Source organism: Cryptotermes secundus, unplaced genomic scaffold, assembly GCF_002891405.2.
Source record: "Cryptotermes secundus unplaced genomic scaffold, Csec_1.0 scaffold171, whole genome shotgun sequence".
NCBI classification, from domain to species: Eukaryota; Metazoa; Arthropoda; class Insecta; order Blattodea; family Kalotermitidae; genus Cryptotermes; species Cryptotermes secundus.
This window is the reverse complement of record NW_019726223.1, coordinates 1,523,975-1,535,975: the sequence shown is the minus strand read 5'-3', so window position 1 is coordinate 1,535,975 and position 12,001 is coordinate 1,523,975. Positions and strand designations below refer to the sequence as shown.

The 12,001-nt window shown below is 43.8% G+C and overlaps 2 protein-coding genes across 3 annotated transcripts in view; one reads left to right on the top strand and one right to left on the bottom strand.

Annotated features, from left to right (window-relative positions):
• Positions 1-12,001, top strand: part of LOC111863878 — a 478,046-nt gene that overhangs the window by 189,398 nt on the left and 276,647 nt on the right. The gene's annotated exons all lie outside the window — the stretch shown is intronic.
• Positions 1-12,001, bottom strand: part of LOC111863881 (dual specificity protein phosphatase 10) — a 131,275-nt gene that overhangs the window by 113,654 nt on the left and 5,620 nt on the right. The window contains exons 1-2 of one of the 2 annotated variants that reach the window (XM_023850670.2): positions 9,533-9,619; positions 6,960-7,094 (exon numbers count right to left, since the gene is read on the bottom strand). In XM_023850670.2, the coding sequence (XP_023706438.1) occupies positions 6,960-7,094; positions 9,533-9,587 (190 nt within the window). In that variant the 5' untranslated portion in view covers positions 9,588-9,619. Of the gene's footprint in view, positions 1-6,959; positions 7,095-9,532; positions 9,620-12,001 lie in introns of those variants that run through there. The other variant, XM_023850671.2, reaches the window with a different exon arrangement.

Genomic DNA, 12,001 nt, shown 5'->3' with positions numbered 1-12,001 from the left:
CCTGCACGGATTTACAAGGTTTCGAACCAAGGAGCTTGGACATAGATTGCTGGACTTGAGGATCTCACAGCGGTGACCAAGAAGAGCATTATTTTATAGGCTGTGATGCCGTGTAGTCCGGTAGAAGTTCATGTTTCGGAGGAAAGTATCACCTCCATCTTCAGGATCAAAGAGTAGTTTGCTGCCATGCTTGTTGCTGGTGGCTTGTCTTACATTTCTACCTTGAAGATTAACTTCTACACGGCGTCACATTCCGGAAGGTAGTAGGGTCTACAAATCTTGGACGCAGGTTCTATCTTCTGACATGAGGGGATGACTTGGGTGAACAGTTTAGGGTGTTACGTAATGAGAGTTCCGACAGTTCACTCAGCACAACGGCTAAGCTACGTCCTAGACGACCGGAGAGTCAGTGTTCGAAGCCCAGCCGACAGATATCTCTTCACTCAACAATGCAGACTGGTTTTGTGTCCTACAGAACCAATGGATGGAGCTATACCTCCCATCCCCTAGTCAATATAGCGACTGACTACGGGGTGGACGGCACAGGGTTTCGGAATTCGACTCCTGGTAGAGGCAACAATTTTCTCCTCTCCACGTCATGCAGACCGGCTCTGGGGTCCACCCTGCCTCATATCCAAAGGGTACAGTGGGACGTTCCTCCGGGGTTAAAGCGGCCGACGCTTTAAGCTGACCACTCACCTCCAACTAGTGCCGAGGTCAAGAATATATGGCTCCATACGTCCACTTTCCCATACGTCGTCATGGCTTAGTGCTTAACTAATTAATTAGTTGAGCACATGACAAATTTACCTTTACCGTAACCCCATATATACGTTATTGCGTGTAATTAAGTAGTTGATGACTTTACCCTTTACATTATCATAATGAAATACTTATTGTGATTTATACAATCAGTTATCGCTAAGGTAATGAAATCTAGGATTGGCTGGGCATGTAACAGTACGAGTGTAGGAGCACTTGCAGCACAGCTATTCACGTCTCGATACCGCTTGGAAAGCGACCGTTTCCAAGAGCGAACAGGAGATGGACAATTATCGTTTCTCTTCAAATAAATAGGCTTTGGGAGTGGGAGATGGATGAAGCTGGCTCAGGATCGTATTCGGTCAGATTTGACATTAGTTGTGTTGAACTGTCTGGTTCCATTAACGGCGGTCAGTGCCTTGGCCAGCCGATCGCTTCTCAGCTTCGCAAGGACGACCTTTCTCTTTTCATCCAATGCCAGTTCCAAAGTTTTAGACTTTGAGCAATACTGTCTTCTGGGATGTGAAAACAGCAGCATGATAATTTACCGACGTTTCGGAGGGACATACTACCTCCATCTTCAGGATCACAGAGTAAGTCAAGCAAGCAAACTGTCTCTGTTTGGGGTATCGCGCCACCGGTTTCATAATCACTGTCCACGATACTGTGTTCGATGTGTCAGTGATAGTAATCAGCATTAGTTGTTGATATGTGATAGTTAAATTACCAGTGAGTCAGTCTTCCATTTAAAAGAAATTTGGCGGCCGTTTGATACTGAACCTGTTTGCGGTGCGACCTTCAAGGGTCGACCACTCCCCCTTCCTTTCTTTTCATTTACATCCGCGCGCCTGTTCGCTCACCTTCCCCCAGGCTTTCTGCATGCGAATCAAGGTAACGGGGAACTGGAGACACGATACTTCAGGAAATTGCTGCAACCTGTCCTTACGAACGGTGTTGATTTCCATGACAACGCTCTAACGTACAGATGCTAAAGCTGCTGGTTTCCATGACAAAGCTCTAACGTACATACGTTAAAGCTGCTGATTTCCGTGAAAACGCTCTGACGTACAGATGCTAAAGGTGTTGGTTTACATGACAACGCTCAAACGTGCAGATGCTAAAGGTGCTGGTTTCCGTGATAACGCTCTATCATACAGATGCTACAGGTGCTGGTTTCCATGACAACGCTCTGAGGTACAGATGCTAGAGGTGTTGGTTTACATGACAACGCTCAAACGTGCAGATTCTAAAGGTGTTGGTTTCCATGACAGCGCTCTAAAGTACATATGCTACAAGCGCTTGTTTCAATTAAAACGCTCTGATGTACAGATGCTAAAGGTGTTGGTTTCTGTGACAATGCTCTAACGTACAGATTTTAAAAATGTTGGTTTCCACGAAAACGCTCTAATGTACAGATGCTTAAGCTGTTCGTTTCCATGATAGCGTTCAAATGTACAGATGCTAAAGGTATTGGCTGTCTGGTAGTAGTCACATATCTGCTCTCATCGGAGAGGATTCCCCGTTTCAAAGCATGTAGAAGTCTTGGAAAGAACAGAATTATGATCACGGGTCCCGAAACCAAGGTTCGCTCTGTTGGCGTGGAACAAGCAATTCACCCTGCCCGACCAAACTGGATCCATGACAATGCTCAAACGTACAAAATACCTTTCAGGACAAATAACATTGTTGCCTAATGCATGCAATAGAATCAGTTCTATTTGAATGATAATAACTGTGTTTCTTTCCATCTTTTAGTGTTTGATGTTTTTTTAGTACGGTGCCATATCTTCTAATGAACCAGCTGAGTCATTTAAGTATTTTTGAAATGTATACTGTGCTGGTATGCAGGCAGCAGAAATGAGCTACATAAGAACAGTTCAAATCTGGACTAGACTAGGCCATATTAAGAAAAAATTAAAATAGTCAGTGGAGGTATAGCTCCATGCATTCTTAAGAACGGAATTTGATGGAGGTGAATAGTCACCTTCACAGCCCTGTGTATTCTTTGGGAAATAGTTTCCGGTATCCACTGAATTTGTATCGAATTATAACTCGACAATTATGCCTGTCGATTGTAGTTGTTTACTGCTTCGATAATTTAGTCTAGTCATGCAACAATCAGCAGTATTTCTGTTATAATCTGTCCCAAAGATATCTGAGGTTATGTCAGCATCTGACAGTGACGTAGATCGTAATGTCAGGAGAAAGTAGGTAGATGGGAACCGGACTATCCGTACTGGAGTGCTTTTTGTACACAAAGGACTTTTCTTCCGTAAGATTGCCTATTCGAGTTCTGGACAGACTATAGCTGTATTGCCTTACAGTAGGTATCAATAAAAATGTGGAGTTGCTTAACACGAAACATTTCACAATTTCCGTTTATGAAATTAATACGCATCGCTAGAATGGCGACATATCTGAGGCATGCTTAGCAATAGCTTTCTAGTTCGTGACGTAACAATAGGCTATCGACAATGCAAACAAGTTTTGTATCTTAAGAGGTGAAACAGGAAAGCAACTGTGAAGAAACACATGTCACCTTTTAATGCGAATTTAAATACTCGTTCGTTTGTTCGCGTCCTTCCCAACCACCTTTCAATTATTTTAATTTAGTCGATTTTTAAGAACATCTGTAAAAACTCGGGCCGGGATAGCTGAGGCAGAATAGTGACTTGGTTAAGGGCTGGACAACCGAGGAATTGCGGCTTGATTCTCGGGTAAGAGATGTTTCTCTTCACAGCGTCCACATCGGCTCCAAGACCCATCCAGCATCGTATCCAATGGATGCCATGGGCTCTTTCCCAAGGGACAAAGCAGTTAGGGCGTGAAGCTGACCACTTAATTTCATCTAGTGCTGAGGAGGAGAATTCACGGAGCTGTACTTCCATTTCTTTTATCTTTCATGGCGTGGTGCTTTAATTAAGCACAGAGAGAAACTGTCTTTTACATGTTTCATTTTTTTTAATTCGCTGTGGGGGGTGGAGTCCAATTGGGTCCACTCGGCACGGCGGCCACTGATTGGCCTATTGTACCTGCCCCAGGCGATTATGATGATGGAGAATTTGGTGGAATGAAGATTGGCAGGGGAAACCGAAGTCCTATGAGCAAACTTACCCCAGCGCCAAAGCGGCCTCCGTAGTCTAGAGGTAACGTTCCCACCTCATGACTCGTGGTACGCGGGTTCAAATACCCGGCGGAGGTCGTCGAATTTTTAAGGGCGGAAAAATTCAGGGAACAAGTCCTCCGGGAGGGACTTTAAGCTGTGTGTCCCGTGTCGTAACTTTACGGCACGTAAAAGAACCTCATATCCTCAAAGGGGATCACTGAACCAATTTCCAGGACGTTTCCCGCCCAACAATAGTCTCTAAGGCCTCTGATAGATGGGGGGAAGCATTATAGACACCGCTAAGCAAGTGGCCGAACTCGCTTGCTCGGCGGGACTGATGGTACGCACCATTTATCGGTAGGGTAAAGAGACTGGTAGAATATCATAGAGGGAAGCACAATAGATCAAATTGGTCGCGGTGGATGGGGAACCCCACCCTCTCTAAACAACTAACTAACTACCCCAGCGCCACTTTGTCTACCACAAATCCCACTTGATCAGACCCGGGTTTGAACCCGGGCCGCCGCAGTGGGTAGCCAACTACTAACCGCTTGAGCTATGGCGCGGCCTGTCTTTCACATCTACTTAGGAGCCTAAATAATTTTCTACATGTAAGGAAAATCTACCTAAAGTCATGACACAGTTCATTCAGTGATACGACACTCTGAATTAGCCCTGAAATTGGTTTTAATACATCTGTATCACAAAATAATTCATACGCCCAGAATGGCATGATTTACTCTGCTACCTGATATTCAATTACGAGGAAACATACTACATGTATCTGTTCGTTAGTCAAGAGCAATGATGATGCGCGGACATTTACGTTTCCATCCTTTTATCCCGAATATGAAGGTATCAGGTTCATTCGAAACGTCAGTATCGATCTACAAGGCTACACGACATCACATCCAACACGATATTAATCTTCATTAAACGTTTCACTGAAAGTTTTCCAAAAATGTCTGATACATCGATGATTGTTTACTGTATCCAGAAACTGATGTGTACATTTTGTGCATCATTTGTGCATTCTTAGCGTACTTTCCTTACTTAGAAAAATAAAAGTAGGCTTATGAGATCACCGTGTATATTTATAAGAAATTATTTCGACGGGTGTAAAAATACTCAATGTACATGTCACATAACAGGATGCAACACATAAATATTTCAGAACATGAATTTTAACATATTGTCACGTGTATTTGTGACCAAAGACGCGGGTTTGGATAGGTGAATCGGTTTATTAGATCTTCACCGGTCGTAACTACAGATAATTATCACAATATTACACTATTGCTGATTTACGCGATTTACAATCGCTCTGCACTAATCTTCTCAGTTTATTTCCACTAGTCTTCATTATCCGTTTCCTGGAAACGGAATTAAAACATCGGAAATATAAAAGTCTCACAAAATTACACACTCCAAATATCGATGTACTACAGCACATGCAACGTCACACATTAAGTCTTCAAATTCTTCTGGTGACATTGCTGTTCCCTTGAAACTTCGGAACTCAAGTTAACTCAGTTCCCGTTCCCATATTCTCTTATATCCTCTCGACACGGACCAAGCACAGAAAACACAGCCCCTCTATTGTTGTATTGCGTAGACCACACAGAAAACCCGTGACGTGGCAGACTGCGAGTTCATCGGTCCGTTACCGGCACTGGGCTTGACGCTGACGACAGGAAACACAGCCTCATCTATTGTTGCAAGTTGCGCCGTGTTTACAGAGCTGTTGCCTGGCAACGAGTTGCAGAGCATCTACAGTTACAAGACCTCACGAACATCGTGTGCAACACAAGGCCTCCAGCAATAGCCTTGATAAACAATCACAGCAATTACAGCTGCAGGAACGCGGCCTGTAGCCTGTATACCATGTTTTGTACCACAAACTGTTCACAGAGGGCACGATTGTAACTGACTTCGCTGCTTTGGATATTAGTCATGTGAATCTATCGCATTTCCCGCTTCTCAACTGTCTCTCGTGCCGTCCATTACACCTGGGACTTTGCTTTGGTGAAACTCCGCCAGAGTGGATGTGTCACAACAATGCAATGGCGTAATAAACAAACTGACTCACAAACCTAGCAGAAATGAAATTGGCCTATGAGTCAACGACTAGCAGAAGAGAGAGAGCATTCGTCTTCATAGTTCAAAACAATCCGTTGATACATCCGACATTCCAAGCCATGCATTTTCGTACTCCATGTTAGTGCATATTGCAGTCTGTTGGCTATCGATGGATTTTGTGCGATAATTAAATTGCTGTACTTATATCATACTTAACTCACTCTTATATTCTTATTATGTCCGTTTTGAACAAACTGATGAACAGAGCTGACATAGCTTAGCCAGTAAAATAACTAGAGTGCCAAATGGCCGCGCCATAGCTCAAGCGGTTAGTCGCTGGCTTCCCACCGCGGCGATCCCGGGTCTGGTCAAGTGGGATTTGTAGCGGACAAAGTGGCGATGGGGTGGGTTTTCTCCGAGTACTTCAGTTTCCCCTGACAATCTTAATTCCACCAAATTCTCCATCATCATAATCACCCGGGGCAGGCTATAATAGGCCAATCAGTGGGCGCCGGCCAGAGTGGACCCAGTTGGACTCCACCCCCCACTAAGCGAATTAATAAAAGAAAACTAGACTGCCCAACGGATGACCGTTCAGACCGGCTCTCGAGCCTACTCGTACTCCTTGGGTAAAGTGGTCGGGGCTTGAGGCTGACCACTCACCTCCATCTAGTACAGAAGCAATGTAGCAGTAATACCGTAGCATATTAATTATTTTTTTTACTTATTAATTAAAGACTAGGTAACCCAGAACCTAATTATAATTAAAACTATTTGGATAACTAACGATTAATTTTTTTCTAAACCTAATATACTACGTAAATTAAAACTAAGTCACTTCCACTGAATTACTTAGTACTTTAACATATAACTAGTTCGAACGGTTTCTTCCGTTTGAGTCGTCTAATGATATTGCTCATGTTGAGAAGTCTGTGCGCTTCAATGTTGACATGGTAGCATAGCAATTATAAACGTAATTTTTATGGTGCAAGTCCATGGTACAGTCACTGACCTGTATCATTCTTCATCAGCGGGGCACGACGCATTCGCGGTAGCGTTGCACTCCTCTGGTGTCGAGCCCAGGACCGGATGTACATCTTCATTCTTTGTCGTCCACTGTATAACAGAATGGAGGGCCTGCTGTCGGCTGGAAACAGAAGAGTATCATGATCAACACTGGTTCGGCTGAACCGTATTTTCGAAATAAAACCAGAAGTAAACACCTCGAAGATACCTTTGCTCGTAAAGATGTTTACTCAAAGTACAAACAAATTGGCCTGTGTTAGCCATCAATTGACCATTCAGTCCAGTTGAATTCATGTTGAATTCTTTTCTTCTTGCCTCCACTAAGCAGCTAATAAAACTCCGTATTTTTTTAGTCCGCAAGCCAACTATACCGACCGAGCGACCACCGTTTGTCGGCGAAGTTAGTGCAGACTTTTGCGGATAGAGGGTGTCACGTGGTCATAGCAACAGAAAAGTGGTGGTAGCATGAGATTCAGGATATCTAAGATAGCGTCCACATTCACGGCGGAAGCATTAGCAATTGCCGAAACACTAGAAATCATTGAAAAAATAGACTCGGAGCAAAACTTCATGGTTTTCTCGGACTCGGTAAGTGTGTTAAAAGGAATTAGAAACTCCTCTTCAATAAGCAACACATCGCAAGCTACACAAATGCTTAAAGATAAAATAGAGAGACTGGAATCACGAGGGAAAAAAATCCAATTTTACTGGATCCCGGGGCACTGCGGAGCTGAAGTTAATGAGAAGGCCGACTTGGACGCAAAGCAAGCAATCAAAGTAGGCAGAGATAGTTAATTATTATTACGAGTTGCAGATCTTAAAACGCAGTGGGAAAAAGAAAGGCAGAGATAACTTCCCCGATTTTGTCAAAACACCAAACCGGACAGAGGAGAAAGCTACTTTAAAGGTACTACAAGAATGGCTCGCCTCCGTGGTTCTGACAGGTAAAAATGAACCGCCGTGCCTTCGTGTCGGTAAGCCGTACGAAAGCGGGACACAGCAGTCTTACAGCCAGCCTAAACAGATTTAACGTTGTGTTCACGGCCGAATGCGAGTGTGGTGACGGGCTGCAAACGGAGGAACATATCTTCTGGGACTGTAAACTGTACGAGGAACAAGGGGCAACAGTGATAAACATTTTGCCTGGGAACCGCAAAAAAGAATACCCAAACTCAGTTACAAAGCTCTTAAGGCTAGAAGAAAAAAGATTTCTGCAAGGCGTCTCTTACTTCATAAACACAATTCCTATATTTATACAAAACAGATATGTAAAAAAAGTAAAAGAAGTAATTGAACTGATTATTAACAGGATACTCTCAGATTTAAGTTAAGATCTATAGTATATTAAGTACCGCGGTGTTACCACTATTTTTTTTTTCATTGACGCTACAGCCCTCATATGGACCTAGGCCTACCTCCATGAAACTCTCCGTTTCACTTCGGTTTACTAGATCTTAGACATGCGGTAGGATTCCTTGGGCGGGTAATCAGCTCGTCGCAAGACCTCTACCTGTATACAAACACAGAAAAACGCACACAAACATCCATGCCCTTAGTGGGATTCGAACCCACGATCCCTGCTTCCGAGCGAGCGAAGACAGTGCATGCCTTAGATCGCCCGGCTACCGTGACCGGCCACCGCTATTATAGAATAAGATATTTATAAAAATGTGCTACAGAAGGCCGGATGGGCATTGCCAAGGCCTTTTTTGAATTTACAATATATTTTCTACAATGGAAAAAATCCCCACGGCCGTTAATCTCCGTTTTCTAGACCTGAGCCGCTATTTCCTTGAAATAGCTGCTCAATTATCCTCACGAGGCTGAGTGGGCCCCGTTCCAGACCCACTACTTCTCAGAAAATCTGGTAGCGCCAAGAAACGAACCCAGAAGTTCTGGATCAGTAGGCAGGAACTCTGACCACTAGAAGCAGCTAATATATGAGCAAACCAACGAACATCACACAGTAATGCCCTTCGTGAGAAGCTTATCGTCGCTCAAAAATCCCTGCCACTTATGGAACCGGCAGGTTCATTACCAACTTCACTAAAGCCCTTAGCTGGAATTTGTTCAGATGCAAACGAATACAGTCCACATTCTCCACCTCTGCTTCTTTAGAAATAATTATAATACAAAACTTACCCTCACATCTACGTATAGGTCTCTGAAGTGATTTTGCGACTAAAAATTTCGAATGAAGTCTTTCTCTTGCGCGTTTGAATCACGAACATTTTGAGGTTATGTCTTGAAACTTTTAGATATGAATACCGGAAGTCTGCTCACAGACATATGCAATAAGACCGTCAAATTTGCATATATGTTTGTATTTATAACATCCGCGAGTTTCTCCATACAGACTGTTACTTTAAAAAAAAATGGCTATGTAACCCGAACTGATACGCTCATTTTACTAACTCGTTTCATTTGCTTCACTGATTTCATCGCGAAGTGTTATGTGTGACGTACAAGTAATTGAACTATCGATAGCTTACGTGTATCGATAGCCCACGTATCTCGAACTGGATACAACAAGATAAACCCGATATAAAGAATACTCACGTTTAAGCGCAGAGTTGAGAGAGAGAATGCTTCGCACTGCGTTTGTTGTCTTCATTGTCTGACATTGGACACCACACTGTTCTTTCAGAGCAGGAAACTGCGCACGGAAGGAAGTGAATGCGGAACTAACGCGAAGGCCAGTGTGTGTGTGTGTGTGTGTGTGACGTCAACACGGTCTCAACAATTGTAGGCTGGATTAATCATTAAAACTACCAAGAAGATGTACGGATTGCATTGCGCAACTGTATGGCTTCGAGGTGAAACTGCTATTGATCGATTGTCGTGACGTTTGCGTTTCACAATACGCGAACATAGGACTGCGTTATTTTGGTCGGCGTTTTGTAATGCGCGAAACATAAACCGAAGGGACTTAGTGTACCTTAATTTTGTGGTACCGCTGGAGCAAACGAACGAGTTTTGAGACATCCTGCAACTTATGGGGAGAACTAATCACAAATGAAATACATTTTGCGTTAAAACCAATGAAAAATGTAAACAAAATTTTGTTTATTCTGTCCTGCCAATTTTTATTGGGATTTCGGAGGGTTTTTCGGAATCTTGTTGCTCAGTTACATGTGTCTCGGTCCTGATTCGTTACAGGACATAAATATGACAAACATTCTCACTGTACAGACGTAATGCAACTGAAGGACATCCAACTTAGCACATTTTATCATCAATAATACTAACATGCTGGCCATGCGAAGGTTTTTAGGTGGGGAACAACACAGCTGCCATTTAATTTAGAGACATGAGGTTTAGAATCGTGATAAAGGTACGGTAAAAAGTTAGAGGTATCCCCGTTATAGGTCGTGGAGGCCCATAGGTTTGTGAGAGGTCGAGGCTCCCACATTTTCTAGACGTTCAAGACAATCGGCTCACAGACGGCGGTCAAGTTGTCAGCTTTATGCGCCGGTCGCCCTATACGCCCAGGAATATTCCTGATACTCATTTCTGTTAGAGGCTGAGTCGACCCCAGGGCCATAGAGCGGCAGGAAGGATTAGGTCAGATGAAAAATCCCACCTCATCGGGTTTCGATCCCGCGACCTTCCGGTTTGTAGCATAGTGGCGCAACCAACTACGCTACCGCGTGCCCCTTAGAATCATGATAAAGGTATAAAAGGTAAAGTCGTGCCTATGCTTAGTTAAGTATTTCACATAGACATGGTGGTACAACTTATGCAGTCTTAAACTCGGCTCTGGATGGAGAGATGAGTGGTCAGCTTCATGCTCCGACCGCTTTATTCCTAGAAGCGAACCCTTGCTACCCATTTGATAAGAGGCTATGTGGACCCCAGAGCAGGTATGTACACTGTGTGTATCACCAGGGAATCGAACCCTGATTACATGATCTTCCAGCGTGTAGGTCAGTCGCTACACCGACTGAGCTCTCTCGTGTTTGGAAAATATGGAAGTGTAAGAATATTCTTTAACAGAGATCTGCCTGGCTGTGTAATTATTCGTACTTATCTCCCTTGTATGAAATCGGGATAGCGACGGGCTGGATGGCTGGAGTTCAAATCCCGGCAGAGGCAATATTTTTCCCTTCTCCAAATTCTACAGACCGGATCTGGGGGAACACCCAGCTTCCTATGAAACTGGTACGGGGGGCGATTTCCATGGGACTAAAGCGGCCGGGGCGTGGAGCTGACCACTCACCATCTAGTACCGAGAACAAGAATGGTGAGCTATACCTCCATTCCCCCATGTCTTCATAGCACAGTGCTTAATTAATTAAGTACAGGGACAAATTTACCGTACTTACCTCTCATATGTGTCACAGGTTAGAACAAATACACAACATTGTTGAATATTATCGAGAGGGCGGTAACAAAGGACAGGAGAAAGCTGTACTGCCCATCTGGAGCTTAAGCCGATCACAGTGGCCGCGCGGTCTAAGGTATGAACCGTCTTCGTCCGCTCGAATGCTGGGAACGTGGGTTCGAATCCCACTCGATGCATGGATATCTGTGTGAGTTTATTCTGTGTTTATGTTGCTTTCTGTGTAGGCAGCGGGCTTGTGACGGGCTGATCCCCCGTCCAGGGAGTCGTAACGACTGTGTATGGATTACGAAACTGAAAATTTGCCAAGGTCCACAAGGGTTTTAGCGCCATAGATAGATCTGGGGCATAATTTTGGGAGGATTACATTGGACCGAGTCATATAAGAGTAGTAACAGTAACAGGGAAGCAAGAAATATATACAAATGTTTAGTTCTGGCATTTCATAGAGAGAAAGCGCGCTGGATATTTCTGCTATTCCAGCCCTAAGCTCCATTTACTCTCTGGGAGTTCGCCACATACTGTTCAAACCGAACGAGAAAGTGAATACACAGAACTCTTCTAGTAGTCATAAGCCAGGTGGCTGTCTTGGAGAAACCTTAGAGTGCGCAATGAAGTCATCATGTTCTTACACGTAAAGAATATGGTTGTCTGTGACATTTTCTTGGTTGACATCACATCTCGTT